At 31.2% G+C, this 22,340-nt stretch overlaps 3 protein-coding genes across 7 annotated transcripts; all 3 read left to right on the forward strand.

Annotated features, from left to right (window-relative positions):
- Positions 1-1,894: 1,894 nt before the first annotated feature.
- LOC107847433 lies at positions 1,895-17,795 on the forward strand. Of its 2 annotated transcripts, XM_047398899.1 has the most exons (13): positions 1,895-2,036; positions 2,838-2,984; positions 3,094-3,136; positions 4,213-4,320; positions 5,178-5,330; positions 5,741-6,374; positions 7,146-7,269; positions 13,962-14,118; positions 15,727-15,997; positions 16,115-16,202; positions 16,541-16,660; positions 16,751-16,844; positions 16,922-17,049. In XM_047398899.1, exons 7-12 carry the CDS (start codon positions 7,253-7,255, stop codon positions 16,761-16,763), a joined length of 666 nt encoding a protein of 221 aa, XP_047254855.1. In that variant the 5' UTR covers positions 1,895-2,036; positions 2,838-2,984; positions 3,094-3,136; positions 4,213-4,320; positions 5,178-5,330; positions 5,741-6,374; positions 7,146-7,252; the 3' UTR covers positions 16,764-16,844; positions 16,922-17,049. The 2 variants fall into 2 exon arrangements, with proteins under 2 accessions (XP_047254855.1, XP_047254856.1); XM_047398900.1 differs by lacking the exons at positions 1,895-2,036; positions 2,838-2,984; positions 3,094-3,136; ... (3 more) ...; positions 7,146-7,269; positions 16,922-17,049 and adding exons at positions 7,610-8,585; positions 17,136-17,296; positions 17,404-17,527; positions 17,764-17,795 and having other exon boundaries at positions 13,958-14,118.
- On the forward strand, positions 8,592-12,860 carry LOC124888485. Its single transcript, XM_047398898.1, has 2 exons — positions 8,592-9,833; positions 10,106-12,860. Exon 2 carries the CDS (start codon positions 10,699-10,701, stop codon positions 11,617-11,619), a length of 921 nt encoding a protein of 306 aa, XP_047254854.1. The 5' UTR covers positions 8,592-9,833; positions 10,106-10,698; the 3' UTR covers positions 11,620-12,860.
- A 135-nt stretch (positions 17,796-17,930) lies between the features above and the next one.
- LOC124888484 (ATP-dependent 6-phosphofructokinase 3-like) lies at positions 17,931-20,629 on the forward strand (the record flags this gene model as incomplete). 4 transcript variants are annotated; one of them, XM_047398897.1, is given in 5 exon segments in its annotated part: positions 17,931-18,077; positions 18,398-18,466; positions 18,691-18,715; positions 19,279-19,370; positions 20,602-20,629. In XM_047398897.1, coding segments are annotated over 4 exon segments (156 nt in total), but the record flags the coding sequence as incomplete, so codon positions are not given.
- Between the last annotated feature and the right edge of the window lie 1,711 nt (positions 20,630-22,340).

A 22,340-nucleotide genomic window follows, 5' to 3' on the forward strand; every position in this document is an offset into this window, starting at 1 on the left:
AAAGAGATATTTATAAAAAATACTATCATGTATAATTCAATTACAAATGTCTAAATAAAAATATTATTAAAATAATAAATGAGGAAAAAACTAATAAATATAAGAAAAACCAACATGCATGTGTAACCATTTTATTACACCATAAAAATGAGGATAAAATTAATAAATTACCATTACTACTATATATAAGTGAAGGTTGGGGTAACTATCAAAGGTATTTGGGTAAGTTTAGTCACCCCAACCTTCTCCTACATATAGTAGTAAATACAATAGTTACACATGCTTATGAGTTTTTCCTTATATTTATTAGTTTAGTCCTCATTTTATGGTGCAATAAAATGGTTCCACATGCATGTTGCTTTTTTACTTTACTTTATTACTGTATATAAGTGAAGATTGGGGTGACTATCAAGGATATTTCAGTAATTTTAGTCATCTCAACTTCACTTATATATAGTAGTAAATAAGGTGTGTTTGGTATGAAGAAAAACATTTTTTCAGAAAATGTTTTCCAATTTTTTCATGTTTGGTTGGCTTAAAGGTATTGAAAAATATTTTTCAAATCAACTTATTTTCCTCAATTCTAAGGAAAATGACTTACCTTCAAAAAGTAAGGAAAATATTTTTCAAAACTCTCTTTCAACCTCACTCTTAAGTTGAAATATTTATACAACTCTCAAAATCATTCATCCCTACTCCGACCCTCAATCCCCCACCCCACCCCTCCCCCTACCATCCCTATTAAAAAAATATTTTAAATTTTTTTCTTACCTCATCCCCTGCCCAAAACCCAAACCCCTACTCCCTTCAATTTTTTTTTTTTTTAAATTCAAACTTTTTTCTTACCTCTCTTAATTGACCCCCTACCAACCTCCTCCTCCCCGCCACCCCCCCTCCCAAAAAAAAAAATTTGAAAATTTTTATTTTTTTTCTTACCCATCCTCACTCCCCTACCCCGACCCCCACCCCCTAATACTCCCCATTTAAAAAAAATATTTTAATTTTTTTCTAATCCTACTCTTTCTCCCCTACCCCCACCCCCTACTAGCCCCCGATCCTCCAAAAAATTAATTTATTTTTTAAAATGTCAAAATTATTTTCTTACCCCACCCTTATTACCTATTTTGACAATCCCAAACCCCACCTACCAACCCTCTTTCTAAAAAAAATTAATATTTTAAATTTATTTTTTAAAAAAAATTCAAAACTTTTTTCTTATCCCACCCTTTTTATCCTATTCGTTACCATTATTTTTGTTAAATATATACAAATACTTTTAGAAAAATATACTTATCCAATTTGCATAATGATCACATGAATATAAGTAAGAAATAACTTATTTTTCTAGAAAATATTTTTCCTCCTTCATATCAAACGCATCCTAAAAAAATAATTTTTGAGATCAAAAATTATTTTTTTGAAATGTATTTTTACGCTTTAGCTAAACACTAGAATGTATTTTCTGAAAAATATTTTTTCATTCACCAACCAAACACTATAGAATATTACCAGAAAATATTTTCCATCCACCAACCAAACATAGGAAAATAAGTAAGAAATCAACTTGTTTTCCAAGAAAATATTTTCCTCCTTACCAAACACACCCTAAAATGGTTACTCTTTTCTTTTACTCCTATACTAAACAATTAAAACAAGTAAAAAATAATCTTTTAAAATTGGATCTCTTTTACACATTAGTGTTACCAAAATGCCCTAAGTGAGAGTTTGGTGTACTACGAAGGGCACTTTTGGTATTCAATTTTATTACAATCTAGGGAACAACCAAGGGCATATCTGGTAATATACATCTTAAAATGAGGCTCATTTGTCTTCTCCATACGTGTCCATTGATAAAAGACCCACATGGGCTATACTACCCTTTAGTACATCTTTGTAAGTTTCATCTGTCTGCTTTTTTATTTGTGAAACCAAAAATAACACCATCGTTATTTTTTTCTCCGACCTTTTCTTTCCGGTTGGATTTTGGTTCTAATTCCTCTTATGATGTTTAGCTTCCATCTTACTCGTTACATCTGGTAAGCATTTTCTCGTTCTTTTCCTTTCTTGAAGGGATTTTTTATCATCATTTTTGTTTCAACTTTTATTTTTTATGTTTTCTTAGAATCTATTGCTAAATTTCTTATATTCTTGTCAGTAATTCTATCTGATCCACACGTGCATAGTTGAAAATAGATAACTATTGCATGTAATTGTATGTTATTTTGGATTACTGATTCTCGCTGTCTTTTCGACTTTTGAAACTGATTAATTGTTGCAAATCTAATCATCTCTTGAAAAAATATGTAATATTAAGCTTGATGTTTTCAGATTGGGTATTTGGTGCTCGATTTTTTCCACATATTTAATGTTACCTGAGAAGAATGTGAAAACAAAAGGTAACTAAAAGGCATCAAGCTCTGCTGGCTGGTGGGGTGGTGTACTCAGATAGATGGTCAATTGAGAATTTGTGTGGATAACAATATGATGAGTTTGATGATTAATTACACACACTGAGTTAACTACTTTGATAAAATTTATTACAGTAGCATTTTTGGATAAAAATTCACCAATTAATTAATAAGAAGTCTTATTGTGAAAGCTTATGCAGCTTGACTGTTCTATTTACATTCTGTCTCAATTGGCACTAAATGAACAAACTCTTCACTTTTGATGCCACATTTATTGTTGAATTCTCCAAAATTACACTATTTTTGAATAATTTGATACCCACCCGATGACTTTAGGCTATTCTTATGCTTCCCAAAAAAAGAAATTTTACTGCAGTATTTGTCAATTGACATGCCTGATTTTTTCCAACATATGATGAATTCATGTAGAATTCAGCAGAATGTGCCTGCACACGTCCATCTATTCCAAGGAAAACAATAGAAAATTCTTTAATTTGATTAAAAATCTCTGTGTAAGTGATTAGAAGGTTTTGTGGAGCGGTGATACGTGGATGATATGAATGTTTCCTTCTGCAGGTATTTACTTCTCAAAATTATTTTTTTAAGCATTTTTTCATTTACCAAGACTACTTCTGCTATCTCTACTGTTTCATCATTCATCCCTAGAAATGATTTATCATGGCAGTTTAACCTTATCAAAATTTGAGGAGGAATCATTCATGAAAAAGGTAATTTCTACCCAGTTATTTAGGATAAATAAATTGTCTTACTTTATCTTCTCTTGCATGATTTGTGCCTTTGAGCAATGTTGGTGGTCTGCTTTTATGAAGATTAGGGTTATCCTCTGTCTTGAAGAGCTGACTAAAGCAGAGTACATGTGAAATATACTTTAAAATAGTGATCATCTTTTGGAATTTGTTAGCTCCCTGATCTTATGTTAGAAAGAACTTACTTAATGAAGCTAACTTTCTCTTTGTATCTATTATTAAAGAAAAATATTGAGAAAATGAAAATAATTTGGTTAATCTTTGTTTCAACTTGAATAACTGTGTATCTGTCTGCGTATATTCTATTAGTTAAGTCAATATTCCATGTAAGCTGCAATTCCTTTTTCTAAATTTTATTTTGAAACCGAGGCAGTAGATTAAGAAATTTGGTAGCTTCCTATGTTCCAAAAATGAATTCAATTTGGAGTAAGGATCAACATAGTAAAACTTAGTTTTTATTTAAGTGGCCTCTCATTTCATTGATTTTAGGATAATACATATTTATGCCCTTTAACTTAGCCTTAACTCACATCTATGACCTCTAACTTTGGATGTGCATAAGTAGAGGCACTCAAACTTGTCTAAAGTTGAACAAGTAGACACATGTAAGTAGACACATGTATGTGGCATAATATATGGAGAACATGAATTAGACACATGTTTTTATACAAGTTTAAATGCCTACTTGTCACAACTGAAGTTGGAGGACATAGATGAAAGTTGAAGTCAAGTTAAAGGACACATTTATGTATTATTTCTTGATTTTATGAAAAAATGTACATTCTAAAGTTATATGAGAATTTCAATAAACTGGATGTTTATAAAGTAAAATGTTCTTAGATATGGTCCATAAGTTCATAGTCAGTTAAAAGTTGAGTGTATTGATGTTGACAAAACCAATATACTATAGTTTTTGATTAAATCTTGTTTTCAACGTATATTACTCATGAGGAGATTTCTTCTGTTGTTGACTGATTTATGCAGGTTATTATAAAAACATGCCCTCTGAATAACTTTGCGATATCTTTACTATGCAGGTTATTATAAAAACATGCCCTCTGGTAATTGTGTAAGACACGAAAGCTCTCAGACAATCACTTGGACAACACACCCATATGGTGGTTGCTGATCAGAATATTACTCAGGTTTGTTTTTCTTAGCTATAATTGTTTGTACTTTGGCATGTTTCTTTGGTGTAGTCTGTTTTCACATTTCACTTCTTTGGTGGGTTTACCAGAAATGCTCTCCAATATTAGCTGTCAGCAATAGTATTGCACAATTTTCACATCGGAATAACTTTATATTAATTTTGTATTTAGCAACTCTATGTCTCCCTTTGCATACTGAAAAAGGCTAAAACACACACTATGCTTGAAAATATTGAAGAAGGCACCGAAAGGCATCATATAAATTATGGGATGATGCCTATGATGTTTGAGTACTTGTTTTCGAATAATTTCAAAGGTATAAATATTGCATTTGTAATAAATGATTATATTATTACATTTATTACAAATGCAATATATATATATATATATATATATTTGTTTTGGCAAATGAGATGGGTGAGGGATTCAGGTAGAGCATTTGCAATAAAAAAGTGATATCTACTATCAAAATATTTTCTGATTCTATCTAGTTAAATATTATAATTTTTTTCTTTTAATAGACTAACTTTTTCAACGAGATGACTAATTTACGTGGGAGGGGAGATCTAAATCAAGTTTTACTTTCCTAAGATGTCTATCTAAATCAGTAGAGCAGGTGAGTACCTATGGGGATTATTTTTGTAATAATGCAGTAGGAAATGACTGTTGCTACATATTTGTCAAGATAATGAAGGAAAACAATTCAGTTATTTAACATCTTGCTAAGGAAGATAAAACATAGTAGAAAGTTGAATGAGATAGAGTTGGATGCACTCCCACTCAGAAGTTTTGAATCTTGTCTTTGCTATTTGCTGAATACTGTTAGTTTATTCCTTTAACTTTTTATTTCTCAGGTCATGAAAGAGTTCAACAGATTTCGAAATTTTTCACCTATTTTTCGGGTGATATGAATTTGCTAGGTTGCACTCATTTTTGGTAATGAAGATTTGCTCGGATGATCTCTTCTTCCCTACTCTTCCGAGATTCAAAGTGGTATCCTCTTTTTGGTGAGTTTTTCCAACTTTCTCAATACTTCTATTACTTCTTTGATCTTTCAATAACGGAGTTCAAATCTGATTATGAAGACAAATTTTGGAGTTTTGATAGCTTATTTTGAATGATGGTTTGCGTTATGTCATTTTTTAAAGTTTTTAGCTGGTAACTTTAGAAAATTAATTTATTTTGCTTTGATTTTTATGTTTTTCGCTGCACGAGTAAAAACGACAACCCGATGTTTAAAGCTCCCCTTATATGTGAGGGTGTTCTGTGAAAGGTGTGAAAGGACCAGACCACTAGGGTCTATCGGCCATAAATGGTCTATTGCACCTAACATTATATTGCAATTTTGCCTCACAAGTATGTTGGGTAATTTAATACTCATGGTACTGACTTAGCACCATAACATCATTATGTACAGAATGCATCGAAGGTACGGAAGATAAAATCATAGGAGAAGGTTGAGTGAGATGGAGTTGGATACAGTCCCACACAAAAGTTAAGAATCTTGTCTTTGCTATCTGCTGGATACTGTTAGTTTATTTCTTTAAAAAATTTTCATGTCATGAAAGAGTACAACAAATTTCGGATTTCACCTGCAACAAGCCACTGCAACATCTCTCATTGTTCACCCACCTCTCTATTTATCTTTATAGCAAGCTTCGTTTGACTTTGTTCCACAAATTAATATAAAGAAATGAACATCTCTCTTTATTTGTATCTCAATAGTGAGAAATGTCCGTGATTTGCACGGACACGAGCCATATAGTTATTACTACTATATAGAAAAGCCAAGCAAGGGACGACCAAGGTTATTTAAGTCATTTCATACTTAAGGGTAATATGGTATTGCACAACCATTTCAACAACGTTCCAGAATATGAAGATATTTCAACATTGCTCAACACCAACAACCGCCCAGTTGTCTTTCATTTCCACCACAAATGCAAAAAGATCAGGAAAAAAAAAATCTAGAAGACAGCTTCACTTGAATAAGTAAGACTATCTTCTCAAAAGTTCAACTCTTGGTTCAAAACTCATCAGTAAGCTCACAGGTATGCTTCTCTGCTTTTAAAGTTTCTTCATCTTCAAAAATCCGTTTACAATTGTTGGGTGTAAATGCTCAAACTACTAACAATTGAAAACTTCAATTTCCAAATGTAGAACTAAAAAAAAATATTATGTATTAAAAAAAATGTGATTTATGCATAAGAAACAATCAAATATGATAAAGTAGATGAACAATCAAAGTTGGGGCTTTGTCAATTTACTTGAATTTGTAAATCAAGACTTCAATTTTCAAATATAGATCTAAAAAACATAATTATTTATTAAAAAAAACGATTTATGCATAACAAACAATCAAATATGATAAAGTAGATGAACAATCAAAGTTGGGGCTTTGTCAATTTATTTGAATTTGTAAATCAAGATTAAAGTTGCTTTTCCGATACCTGTTACTTTTCCTCTTTAGAGTTTGTTTCTATTTTTTTTTTCTTTTTTGGCTTCATAGATCTAAAAAAAAATAATTATGTATTAAAAAATTGCAATTTATGCATAAGAAACAATCAAATATGCTAAAGTAGATGAACAATCAAAGTTGGGGCTTAGTCAATTTATTTGAATTTGTAAATCTAGATTAAAGTTGCTTTTCCGATACCTGTTACTTTTCCGCTTTAGAGTTTGTTTCTTTTTTTTTTTTTTTTAAATTCTTTTTTTGTGGCTTCATGGATTGGTCCGTTAATCTTTAATCAGTATATATATGAAGACAAATGAAGTGAGGTTTTGCTAGAATCGTTTATTTTTTATGAATCGCTTTTGAACAGGAAGTATATATATTGAAGGTTCTAGAAGTAATTGGAATGTGAGGCTTGAAGATTTGAGATTTTATGCAAAGTTTTTAATGGTTTAGTTGATCTTGAATTGGTTGAAAATGGTAAAAGTTTTCAGGTAATTAGTTTATTAGCCTATGTTGAATTTGTTAATTTTATGTTTTTTTTTTTTTTGCGAAAAGCAATTTAAGGCAACAGTTGATACAGTCAAACTACATTCCCAGGTACTTTTCCTTTGTTAGTTTTGTTTCCTCTGTTGCAAGTTTAAATTATGGAAATAGCTTTTGATAGAAATGCTAGGTAAGATTGCGTAAAAGCGATGTCTAATGAAGGATCTTATAGGAGTCAACCGAAACGAAAGTTTTGAGGTAACACAGTAAAGTTGTTGTCATGTGTATAGAAGATTACAAGTTTAAGTTGTGGAAACAGCTTTTGATAGAAATACAAGGTAAGATTACATAAAAATAAGGTTTTAGCTAGTCATTTATTTTCCATGAAGTGATTTGAAAAGGAAAAACTTTGAAGGTTCTGAAAGTGATATAGAATTAGTATAGAATTAGTATCTTTCTGTAATTATACCCATGTTTACCATTTGATTCAATTTTTTCTATCCAAATTGAAAAGGTAAAATATAGGTGATTAGAATTGTTGTTCTTCTAAATTCATTATGTTTGCTTTCCTGTTCATGTCAATGTCTAACATAACAGTTACGAAATACATGAAGATTTATATTAAGAAAATTTTAACAAGTTTTTAAACAATAAACACATTATAAAAATCTTCATATGTCGAGTGAAATCCAACTTAACCAGCCCAATTTTCTCACTCGTGTGTTAAAGTTATAATATATAATACCGGAGAAAACTGAAATGATCATATGATTTTGTTGGAAGGTGGATTTTAGTGGGGCGGATTGGTCGTATGGGAATGTGAGCATAAACAACTATGTTTTTAAAATCAAGGACGGACAAAATACTGTATCTATAGAGAGAGTCAAACTATCTAATGAAGGATCTTTTATGAGTCAACCGAAACGAAACTCTTGTAGTAACTGAGTAAAGTTGTTTTCATGCGTTTAGAAGATTAAAAGTTTAAATTGTGGAAATAGTTTTTGATAGAAATGCAAGGTAAGATTGCATAGAAGCAAGGTTTTCGCTAGAGTCGTTTATTTTCTATGAAGCGATTTTGAATAGGAAATACTTTGAAGGTTCTGAAAGTGATATAAACTGAGTTTATATCACAATTAGCATCCTCAAACTTGAACCACACATTTACTAATATTTCATCTTTGAAATTGTTTATTTTATGACTTTTCTCCCCAAATGACTATCTATTTCTACTAATGTAATCTAACATATGTCGACCTGTTCATTTTGCAGATTCCTCTTTTGGGTGATAACTAAGTAAACGTCCGTGCCTGCATTTCATTGTGTGGTAAGTACTACTTATTTAATCTTCTTTTTGAAATTAATTATAAATAAATAGTTTTACAAATAATTTGACTGGTTATTCAATCCTCCTATTAAAAAAAACCTCTCACATCTTTACAAAAACTACTCCGTCTAACACAAATAAAATTATTATATTACTTAATATGAAATGTGTAATAAAGTTTTCCTATTGTTTTTTTCCCCCAAGACTCCATACAAACAATTGAATCACACAAATGCCGAGTTATACAGATTCTAAAAATCGTCAAACTTCTAAAAAAAATAAATGCCGACAAAAATGTAAAAAGACATGAATTATATAGAAAAATGCCACTTGACCAAAAAGAGGTCCTTTTGGCACATCGACGAGCTAGAAGATCAGAATTAAAAAGACAACGATTATCGGAAATTCAATGAACAATGATTCGACAACAGCATCGTCTAGCAGATCTACGAATATTTCAGATGAACAAAGGTCTCTTATAATAGAATCAACACCCTCATTAAAACCAGGTAGAGATAAATAGGCATAAGTAATTATTACTTAAAATTTATTTAACATTAAAAATAATGCTATATTACTAAAATAACTAATTCCTTATTTTGGAATTCTCCTATACAGGATATACTTTCATGGAATCTAGCAGCTCAAATATTTTGCCATTAGAAACGAGTTACATTAAATTAAATGATGTTCCAAATTGTCAATTTTGTAAAGCCAAAAAATTCGAATTTGAACCAATTGCATTTTGTTGTAGCAATGGTTCTATTCAATTAACTTCACATGAAATTCCAGTAGAATTGAAAAAACTTTATCTAGAAAATACAGAGGAATCAAAATATTTTCAAACTTATATTAGAACATACAATAATATATTTGCATTTACCTCTCTGGGTGTATCTTATGACAGAATTAGCAAAACAAACTAATGGTATTTGCACTTTTTGGGTTCAAGGACAAATGTATCATTTTATAAATGACCTAATTCCTACAAATCAGAAAGTAAAAAATCTGCAATTGTATTTCTTTGATAGTGAAAATGACGTAAGAAATCGAATGGCATGTTCAAATAAAATGAATGAGTGTATCATTATAAATTTAATGGACGTATTAAAAAAAAAATCCATATTCTATGTTTTTGAAATCTTTAATAGATGTTCCACAACCATCTGATTTTTATATAGCACTTAAAATGTGATTCTGGTTTAAATCAATGAATATATAACTTACCAACTGTATCAGAAGTTGCAGGTATATGGGTAGAACAAGATATTAATAATACTATATCTACACCACATATTCAAATATATACAAAAAGTGATAGAAGTCAATTAGTAAATTATTATTATAGATGTTATGATCCATTGCAATATCCTTTATTATTTTCATATGGTCAAAATGGTTGGCATTGTGGTATTAAAAAAATTAAACATCCGTCTAGCGCATCTATAAGAAAATATTGTGAGCAAGAACACTTATCAAATGTAATAAATATCTAGCGCATCTATAAGAAAATATTGTAGGTATATGGGTAGAACAAGATATTAATAATACTATATCTACACCACATATTCAAATATATACAAAAAGTGATAGAAGTCAATTAGTAAATTATTATTATAGATGTTATGATCCATTGCAATATCCTTTATTATTTTATTATTTTCATATGGTCAAAATGGTTGGCATTGTGGTATTAAAAAAATTAAACATCCGTCTAGCGCATCTATAAGAAAATATTGTGAGCAAGAACACTTACCAAATGTAATAAATATGTCTTCAATTGATGGACTTCTTGATATGGAAGCTGAAGTTATGCAAAAAGGAAAACGAAAAAGAGACGCTGTTTCTTGTCGTGATTATTATTGTTACAAACTGCAAATAAGAGATGATGTAAATATTATCTTACACTCGGGAAGATTATTTCAACAACACAGTAGATCAATGGATAAAAGTTGAAAGTCAAAGATTAGATTTTGCTTCTTTTAATCAAGATTTATTTAGAGTAGATGTATTAGAAGGAATCTTAGATATTTTACGACGTGGCAAAAGAGAAGCTTCAAAAATAGGAAAACAATGCATACTACCTCTTAGCTTTACAGGAGGCCCAAGGGACATGCGCAGACGATATATGGATGCTATCACATTAGTACAACGTTTTGAAAAACCTGATATATTTTTAATTATGACATGCAACCCTTCGTGGCTTGAAATAGAAGAAAACCTTTTGTCAAGTGATGAATTACAAAATAGACCTGATTTGGTTAGTCCAGTGTTTAGAGCAAAGTTAGAAGAATTGAAAAATGATATACTGAAAAAACATGTATTTGGAAAAGTTGCAGCATTTATGTATACAGCTGAGTTTCAAAAAAGAGGACTTCCTCATGCTCATTTCCTTATTATACTTGATGAAAATTATAAATTATTAACGCCCGAAGCATATGATCAATTCGTCTGTGCTGAGTTACCTGATGAGAAAACAAATCCCTATCTATACTCACTTGTTACACAACACATGATGCATGGTTCTTGCGGTAGTTTTAATCCAACGAATTCTTGTATGAAGAAAAAAGGTTATTGTAAACATAAATATTCTAAAGAGTTTATAGAAAAAACAACTAAAGGAAAAAATTCATACCTAATTTATAGAAGACGAAATAATGGAAAAAATGTGAAAATTAGAGGGCACTTCCTTGATAATACATGGGTTGTTCCTTATAATCCAGTTTTACTCTGTAGGTTCAATAGTCATATGAATGTAGAGATTTGTTCAGATATTAAAGTTGTAAAGTACATTTATAAATACACTTGTAAGGGACACGATAAAATAGCATTTCATATACATTTTAGTGATACGAACATAGAGATAGATGAAATAAAAGAATATCAATCCGCTCGGTGGGTATCACCGCCTGAGTCTGCATGGAGAATATTTGCTTTTCCCATTAGTGAAATGATGTATATCATCTTCAACTACATCTTGAAGGGCAACAATTCGTTTCTTTCAAAAGTACAAATAATATTAAAAAAATTGTAGATAATCCCATGATTAAAAAGACAATGTTAACTGAGTTCTTTTTAATGAATAGATTAAACAAAGATGCTAGGGACAAATTTGTTATATCGCGAATTTCCAGAATATTTTGTTTGGTCAATAACAGAGAAAATGTGGACACGTCATAAACGCAATCATGTTATTGATCGTGTCGTGACATGTCATCCAACTGAATGAGAAAGATACTATCTTAGATTACTTTTAATGAATGTAAGAGGACCAAAATCATATGAAGATTTACGAACTGTAAATGGAGTACGTTACAATACCTTTAGACAAACTCTTCCGGTTCGCAGTGGAAAAAAGGAAAATTTTATTCGTGAAAGTTTATTTTGCTCTGAAATTTGGAATCAACTTGAAAAATTACAACTTACGAAGAATATGCGTGCCAAAAAGGATCTTGCATTTTGTGAATATTTAATGAGAATTGATGGTAAAGAAAAAAAAATGATCGTGGAAAAATTGAAATTCCTTCCTCTCTCATTATTCCATTTACTTCTGAAAAAGAATTCTTAAATCAGCTCTTTAGAGTTACAAAAACAACAACAAACCCAGTGTATTCCCACATAGTGGGGTCTGGAGAGGGTAAGATGTATGCAGTCCATACCACTACCTCTGGAGAAGTAGAAAGATTGTTTCCGATAGATCCCCAGCTCAAGACAAGGAATAATAAGCAAATCCATAATAAAGCATGGAACAAACGCCACCCACAAGGAAAAATATAAGGAGTAGTAAACAAATTCGTAATAAAGCATGCAACAAGGTGGCATAACAAGAATAATACATCTACCAAGTAGTGCACTACCCCAACGACCCAAATGGCACTAGTCTTCTATCCTAATTCGTGTTCTTCAGATCTTCCTATCTAGAGTCATGTCCTCAGTGAGCTGTAACTGCTCCATGTCCCGCCTGATCACCTCTCTACAATATTTCTTCGGCTTACTCCTACCCCGCCTAAAATCATCCAAAGCTAGCCTCTCACACCTACGAACCGGCACATCCGTGCCCCTCCTCATCACGTGACCGAACCATCTCAATCGAACTTCCCGCATCTTGTCCTCCACCGAAGCCACTCCAACTTTTTCCCGAATAGTTTCATTCCAAACTATATCACCCTTAGTAAACCCACACATCCAACGCAATATCCGCATTGCCGCTACCCTCAATTTTTGAATGTGAGAGTTCTTGACTGGCCAACACTGCGCTCCATACAACATGGCCGGATGGACTGCCACCCTATAGAATTTGCTTTTAAGCTTGGGTAGGACTTTCTTATCACACAACACTCCCGAGGCGAGCTTCCACTTCATTCATCCCGTCCCAATACGGTGGGAGACATCCTCGTCAATCTCATCATTCCCCTGAATCATAGATCCAAGATACTTGAAACTATTTCTCTTATACACCACCTGAGAGTCCAACCTTACAACCACCTCGTTTTCCTACCTCAAGTCATTAAACTTGCATTCCAAATATTCTGTCTTGCTTCAGCTCTTTAGAGTTACTTATCCTGAATTATACACATGTTATTCAAATCCTTCCTTCGTTATTTCACGGGCTATTTTAACCACAAAAAATGATTTTATTGATGAAATAAATAATATGTTGATCTCTCAATTTTCAAACGCTGAAAAAATTTACATTGCTATAGATGAAACTAATGATCCAAAAGATCAAAGTGAGTATGAAAATTTCTTACACACTTTAAATCCTGCTGGTTTGCCTTCATACAAATTAATTTTGAAGAAAAAATGTCCGATTATATTATTAAGAAATTTGAATCCTTCTAAGGGTTTATGTAATGGGACACGATTAATATGCAATGATTTCAAAACTCATGTCATTAGTGCAACAATAACTAGCGGTGATTTTAAAAATACACATGTATTCATTCCACGAATACCACTTATGACATCAGAAGATGAAAAACTACCGCATCCTTTTAAAAGGACTCAATTTCCAATACGATTAAGTTTTGCCATGACAATAAACAAAGTGCAAGGACAAACTTTAGATTTTGTTGGTATATATTTGCGTGAGCCTGTCTTCTCTCATGGTCAACTATATGTTGCTTTGTCAAGAGCCAAAAGTTCTGAAAATGTTAAAGTTTTAATTAGATCATCTACCATTGGCGACGATGATGATCACTCTCACATATAATGTTGTGTATGAAGAAATTATTGAAAAGGCTTTCTCTTGAACGTACGCTATTATATTTAACGGTAAATCTAATAAATAATATAAATAATTTGTTTGTTCTTTCACTTTGCATTATGTTCGTTGATATTTTACATATTTATTTAACATGCTATAATCGTAGATAGCTTGAACATGGCCGAAAGATTTCCAATCAATATGATCACACCTACAATGCAAGATTGGATGTGTAAGGTTAAAGTGGTAGACAAATGCCGACCAAGGGACAACAGGAATAGGAATGGAAACAGAAAGTATCAGCTATTGATACTTCAAGATGAAGAGGTATGTGCTTCTCTATACTCCCGGCCTTTTATCAATCCTATGATTTCATCTTAAATATTGAAGGGACATACTTAATAAAACACAATACTTTCAAGCTATGTTTCTGCATGATGTTTTTTGGTGGAAAACTTATACATTATATTGATAAGACAATATAGTTCTATCAACATCTTCTTAACAAAGAAGTGGAAAGCAAAGAGTTCTCATGACATACAGAAGGAGACTACAAATTCTCTAACTGCTTCGTTCTGCTTTTGTAATGTCATAAACTTAAAGAATCGGGAATGAGATTTAATGTGGATGTGTGAGTGCTTTGCTAAAAGCCAAATTGGTGCTCGATTCTGAGATGCAGCTCTCTAACAAGTACTTCAATATACTTTTTACATGACCTCTTAACATGAATGCACACAAAAATATACCAAACATTTTTTTTATCCGGTAATAACTAAATATTACAACTTTATATGCATGATATTTGTTGTAACGCCTTGTGGTTGACGCAGATCAACCATTAGTATATGCAGAGGAAGGTGTGAATAAGTCTCCACCACAGTTCATTCTGTTCGCTTTCTAATATCTGGGGGTTGTCCAACGTGTCAGTTTACATAAGTGCCTTATATAATGGAAAACCTCCAGGAATAAGGGTATATGGGTACCTCTGCTAATACCTCTCATTATGCAAAGAGATGCAGTCCGTTAAGATCTATCTTCATTGAGGAATTGAGTATTATCCTTTTTGAGAGAATTAGTAAATGCATAGGTGTATATTGAATAAATTAATTATTTTAGTTATTCAAACCTATAGTTTAGGCAGGTGTGAACTAATCAGTTCATTTGTTATTTTATATCACAGTTTTGCTGATGTTGTTGTTGTTGGAATGTATTGAATGACTGATGATAATCTGTCCAGCCATAGACAAAGAGATACCTTGGAGAAATACAAATAGTCTCCATAGCAAATGTTTTTCACAGATTATTGATGCTATCGATTCAGACAAATCAAAACTGTTTTGTTTATATGTGAATAAGAGGTTTTGGTGTTGTTAACATTTAGAAACACTTCAAAAGTGTATTCCATATATCTGAAGTGCAGTCTTTATAAGTAATCTCCGTAGCCAAAAGTTCATAACAAGGACAACCCCAACCCTCTACAAGTGCTCTCTTAGATGCATTTGGCTAATTTTTCAAATGTTTCCTATAGTTTGTGCGGCCTTAAGGCCAAATTTGTTGCAGTGACACATCAAAGGACACAAATATCCCTTCTATACCGCTTGACTTGCTTGCTCTTCATAATCATCACATGAAAATATTTTGCACAAAATATGATATGTATCGCACGTCAAAACGAAAAACAACATATGTTGTTTAGTGATTACAAGTTGGGAATCGCGTAAAATGAATATATCATTCAAAAATTAGTGGATTGTAAATTGTGGTTAGAACTATTATGCAGGAAACATTACCGTGTCTTATGTTATAACTGAACATTTTTATCAAAGAATATTTGCAAGACTGCTGGCCTATTGTAAAAGATACCTTTAAAGAGCATGGAATTACCTGCAAACTGAACTTGGTTGGTCATTATAACCTCCATCTCTCTCTAATCAGGTTCAGGCGATTATGTTCGGTACTGATATAACACATTTTGAAGATGTACTTGCACTTTTCAACACATATTTGGTGTCTATTGCGCAAGTAAAGAAACCAACTTCTGAATATAAGAGTGCACTTAATGATTACATTTGGACAATTGATAGAAGCACAATAGTTGAGCTCATTGAAAAGGTTACTCCTCCGGAAGATCCGTTACTGCAGCCAACGCGGTTAACTCTTACCACATTTGACACCTTTGAGTATCAACCCAAAGAATATGAGTTTGGTATTTAAAAGTGCATTTAACTTTTTATGTATTAAAGGCAATTTAATTACTATTACAATACTATAATTCTAATTATCTAATTAGTTTAACATTTATTTCTTTTATTAATAATGCAAGATGTACTTGCCATTGTCATCAACGACAACCATCCTACAAAGACAGCAAGCGGAAAAAGAGTTCAGGAGTTCATTATCATGGATGAGCAGTAAGTAAATAAACCACACAACCTCCCTACTTCTCAATAGCGTTCGTGTGTTTCTTATTTACGTAGGTAAAAAATCTGACTCTAAAATAAATTGTACTTGATAAAAAAGTTAAATGATCTAACAACAACAACAGCAACATGCCTATGTATTCCAATCTAACTTAAAAAAGAAATAATTATAGACAAAAAAATTACTAAACTTAATAGATACAACAGGTTCTATAATTTAGTATTAGTATGAGACTCTCTTATGTAATAGTATGTAATTAGCAAATGATACTATTATGTAAGTAAACTAATGCCTCTACTTACATAATATAAACTATCATTATATGCAGAAAGAAGCCAACAAAATTGGCACTTTGGGATAGTTTCATTGATCATGATGAGCCTAAACTTTTAAATCAACTTCACACGTACCCGGTCATTCTTGCGAAGAGTTTCAAAAGCAACCATAGGTGAAACTACAATCATTATATGTTTTTCTATTTTAATAATACTATTACATGATGGATTTTTATTAAAAACAAACATTCTAATGCATGCAGGATCAACAAATAGATTCAATGGTTTGTCAAACAGGTTCAATTCAACAATTGAGATCAATCCTCCATATCCACAAGCGGCCGCATTGAAGACATGGTAATATGCATTTATTTTTTGATATTTGCATTCAAACTGTTAAGTAGAAAATACATCTCATGCTTTCAACTATATAGCGTCAAAACAATTGAATCAGAGCTTGTCGCTTATAAGATGAAGAGTACTACTGCATTAGGCTCTATTCTGTTGGTTTCCTTTGAGGATGAAATTATACCTGTCGCTAATATCCAAGGACAACTTCCGGTAATGAAAATAATTTTATACTTTCAATTCTCTCAAGTTATATTGCAGTAAATAAAAACTAAAATTGTGTCATTCTTAAATTTTTAGGGACAGGTATTTTATGTCGAAGCTGAAGTATCTCTCGCAACTAAGGAACAACGCTTTTGTGTGTTAGATTGCCAAAGATGTATGACATTGTTTCCAAGATACAATGTGCGAAGGAAAATCTACTGCACAACTTGTCACCGATCCACATTATTGACTCCCAAGTATAAATACATTTCAAGAACATAATTTGCTTATTTATATTACTGTTTATATATAATTAAACTGATTGATCATTAAATTTAAATTACTTTAAATTCATTTTTAATAGGTGTCACTTTGAAGTCATTGTTAAAGATAATAGCGGTATTGCAACAGCTACAATTTCAGATGAAGTTGCAGAAAAAATATTGTTTCTTTCTGCAGAAGAGATTTATGAGATCACATTTGTCAAGGTACCTAAAACTTTGCCTCTTAAAAAGTCGTTGCACTACTATTTTAAAATAAATAAATATGTGATTCAAACTGTCATTTGTTAATCAAATTAAAATACATAAGAAAACTTTTGCATATACTTTCTAATGTTTATTCCATAAAATTTCAAACTACCTATTGAATGACAATGACTTAACTTCTTCTATGCATTGTTATTATTATTGATACCATATTAAATCAATTTTTACGCTTTTAGAAGGACACATCATCTCTACTACTTGTCCAAAATCAAGTCAATGGCAAGATGTTCAAAATTCAAATGAAGAGGTTATATCCAAAAAATCAAGATTCAACACCAAACTTTTCCATTTTATCTTGCTTGGAGAAAAAAGATGCAGTTCATAAATCAACGCTAGCAACCACAGTTGATGTTCCAGAGCTGAAAAACGCACAATTGAACATCTTACCTCTTTGACAAGCAAGCATCAAAACGCATCAAACAAATGCAGTCCGTCCTCTCAGAAACATAGCATGACAATGAGAACTTCTTCTATGAAGAAGAACTGAAAGGTAATACAATTTATTTCTCTGTTGAGTTTTCAATTTTACATGCTACTTCATTGCTTAAAATTTCTTCTTTCACCTTTATAATATGTATATTCCTTTACTGTAAGTGTAAAGATTTGAATGCTGATTGTTGTACAAATCAGCTTTTACATACTCACAAATAGAACTTTCTAACGAATACTATCCATTTTTAGTACAATTTATTATGAAACAACTTTTTCAGTATTATTGTTGGAATACAAGTTATACTGAACAAATTGTTATTTAGCTATTGAATCTTTAATGCTGTTAAATATGATGATTATTGTTCTTTTAAACTGCAGATTAAATACTTTTGTTGCTATTTTTGGGATCAGTTGAAATTGTCTGTGCTACTACTGGATGCCTTTTGGGTTGTAATTTTCCTCCTTCTATGTTTTTCTTTTTGGAGATTCAAAACATTTTAGCAGCTACATTTTAGCAGCTGTGATATAAGGTTAGTTTATATGCATTTTTATTCGTCTGATTCATTGGAAAAACTTCAACATATTTTGAGTTGAATTTCAATTTGAACCAACGCATGCTGAACTTTTTTACATTTGTTCATCAAATAATAGCTTGTTCGTAATTTATGCAGGTGCTTTTTGGATCTAACTGAACAGGTGAAAATATGGAGAAGATTCATTTTCTATACATTTCATAAAGTAATTTAAATTGTGGTCTAATGTGTTGCATTATTTTGTAAGGATCATGACTAAGTTATTTAAAATAAAGGAGCAACAAGAAAAGAAAGTCGCCAGTTAAGAAACAAAGATTATACAGAGTTGCGTCTTCATAACTGTATTTCTATTTTCTAAAACTATAACTGGTAAAGGTTGGCAAAACGCAGCAGATACCCATTTGAATCTCTGTACTTGCAAACTGTAATCTAAGCTCAAATTTTTGGAAAAACTAATTTATGTTCATATTAGACCACTCTTTCAATATAATTCCCTCTTAAAACCTTAATTTGTTCCTTCACCTCTTTATTTTTGGAACCACTTATTCATATTTAACTCATGGATTCTCTATCTGTGGTCTATATCATCTTTGTATTCGTTGCCTAATGAATCATTTCATAGTTGGCATGAATCAGTTTCTTTGTTTGTAAAATTGATTCACATTCAATTTTTTCAGCAAGGAATATTTTGCTATGAGCTTATTCATTCTTCTCACTAATTTACAGAGAAGGGCTTGGAGAGGTGATAGAGACCTTGCTTTTGCCAGTTCACTTGAAACCATTGGTGGAGGGCTTGATGATCCATTTCTGTTATGGAGGTTTTCCCTTACTCTCTTTACCTTTTCAGATCAAATTGGTTACTATTTAATGTTATGCTTTGTCTTCTCTTCTTTACTTCTTTCTCCAGATGTTAAGACCTCATCTTAGCTTAAAATATGATGATCCATATATTGATTATCAAATATCTGCTGCAGGTTGACTTCTCTTAAGTACCAGAGAGGGTAGAATACTTAAAAAGTTATGGCTTGTGTCTAGGAATTGAGAAATTGTTTGAAATAATTCTATGATATAGACTTGAGAATATACACATTCCTGTAAATAAAACAATTTGGAATATTTATTCATAACACTATTTGTATTCTTAACCTGAGATGTGTTGAAAACCTGATTTGCTTAACACCCAAATCTAGGAGAAGTAGCTAAAACACTAGCCATTTACTATGAAGAACGAATTGAGAAATACAGAAGAAATGAAGGGAGTTGGTTTGTTTCAAGATTCAAAGATGGCTGACTATTTCAACATTATCCAGATAAGTAGATAAAGGCATAGCAATTATAATATTCGTATAGTTGTTATTTATCTCTAGCGTCGTGTATTATTATAATTTTATGGTTAAAATGGTTTTCTTGGCATGTTTATACACCACCAAAATGTGTGATGGAGCCTAAGCTGTGTGCTCCTTAGATATATATACATGTATAGAGAGAGGAAGTAAAGTGCGTGTAATGTATGAATTAATTCTGCCCTTCTCTTTATTTTGGCAGAATACAATCTAATCCCAACACAAAGAACCGTATCCTTGCCATCACTCCCTTTGTTTTGTTTCCTATTCTCAGTTTAATCACATGGCTGGAGAAACTCATTCAGTATGCATTTTGTTTTGTCATCATATGGAATATCTTGGATGCTGGCATGTAGCTGAGTAACACAGTATTCTCAGTTCGTCTTGTGCTACCAGTTTTTTTTAAGTGTTGCACATTAATGGGTTCAATTTTGTCTCTTATAGCTCTTACTTGTATTGTACTGCCTACCTATATGTCGGTCGTGCCAGATGCTGATATTTTTACTAATTGAACTTCTTTTCATTTTGCTGATTGACAGCAGACTTATGACAAACCTTTGCGGTCAAATCATGCATATTCAGTTGTGAATTGAGTCTATCACCACAAATTCTTTTGTTGTGCTTCAAGCTAACATGGTAGTTACTTTACAGTTCATTATTTATGCATTTCAGTCGTAACAAGTTATGAGCTTTCATTTTGTCTCAGGCAGTATTTTGTTGACATGGATGATACTGTCCCGAAAAGGTAAGTCCTGCTTCTTTACTTGTTCCATTGGTCTAAAATTCTCTGCACACAAAAAAATGTTCAGTGTTCAGTTGAATACAGAGACATTACATTTAGCTATACAGCAGTAAACTCTTGCGAAAGTTTGGCTGGGCTTAGGGGATTCTCAATTTTTTCTGGGGTGCAAGTAATCATCATAATAGGAATATCTCTAGAGATAGATTAAGGACTATATAGCTGAAAAAAGAACTTGCTGATGAGCCGATCTGGCTCTTGAAAATACATACAAACTGTACCCTAGACATCGACCCTTCTAGCGCCATATAACCTGCTATGGCCTGGCCGTTCTGACTTAATAACTATTGTGTTTGTCTTCGTAACGAATAAAGATTTGTTCTACTATCACATTTTCTACTTCTGACCTAATTTAATCTTTAAATCTCATTTAACAGGTATTTGATTGAGAATGCCTGAGAGATTGATCACAACAACAAAAATGCATCTCCTATCGTAGAATCTTTAAATATTATCAGTATCAATGTAAATAGACTACATTTACTACCATATGTGAATATGAGCATCCAGAGTAGTATGTTATTTCCACGATTGTATAAAATATACATTTGCAATCATTTTTATCAATTGATCAAATCAAATGGGATAATCCCTTTCTGTTGTATCTATATTTTATTCTACTATACACGTTGGGTCCGTTCAAAGCACGGACATACTTATCTAGTATATATATTATACTTATCTAGTATATATATTATATATAAGTGAAAGTTCTTGGTACTACTAATTTGTCTAATTCTCTTTCTTTCACTTTTTTTTTTTACTATTATTATTATTACTACTATTATTTCTATTTTTATTTTATTTATTTATTTTTATTATATTATTATTTTTTTACTACTATATATAAGTGAAGGTTGGGGTAACTATCAAGGGTATTTCGATAATTTTAGTCACCCCAACCTTCACTTTTCTCTTTCACTTTTTTTTTAAATATTATTATTACTACTATTATTATTTCTATTTCTATTTTATTTATTTATTATTATTATTATTATTATATTATTTTTTACTATTATATATAAGTGAAGGTTGGGGTGACTATCAAAGGTATTTCGGTAATTTTAGTCGCCCTAACCTTCACTTTTCTCTTTCACTTTTTTTAATATTATTATTACTACTACTATTTTCTATTTCTATTCTATTTATTTATTTATTATTATATTATTATTTTTACTGCTATATATAAGTGAAGGTTGGGGTGACTACAAGGGTATTTCGATAATTTGTCATCCCAACCTTCACTTATATATCGAAGTACATGTATTTGTTTTTTTTTCTTATATTTATTAATTTAATTCTCATTTTTATGATGAAATAAAATGGTTACACATATATATTATTTTTTTCTTATATTTATTAATTTTTTCTTCGTGTATTATTTTAATAATATTTTTATTTAGACCTTTGCAATTGAATTATATATGGTAGTATTTTTTTATAAATATTTTTTTATTCCTTATTAAATGACTATCAAGGGTATTTCGATAATTTTATGGTGCAATAAGTGAAGGTTGGAGTGACTATCAATGGTATTTCGGTAATTTTAATCACCCTAATTTTTATTTATATATAGTAATATCTTTTCGTTTCTTATTAAATGACTATCAAGGGTATTTCGGTAATTTAATGGTGCAATAAGTGAA

The sequence above is a fragment of the Capsicum annuum genome, chromosome 11 (genome assembly GCF_002878395.1).
Source record: "Capsicum annuum cultivar UCD-10X-F1 chromosome 11, UCD10Xv1.1, whole genome shotgun sequence".
NCBI lineage: Eukaryota > Viridiplantae > Streptophyta > Magnoliopsida > Solanales > Solanaceae > Capsicum > Capsicum annuum.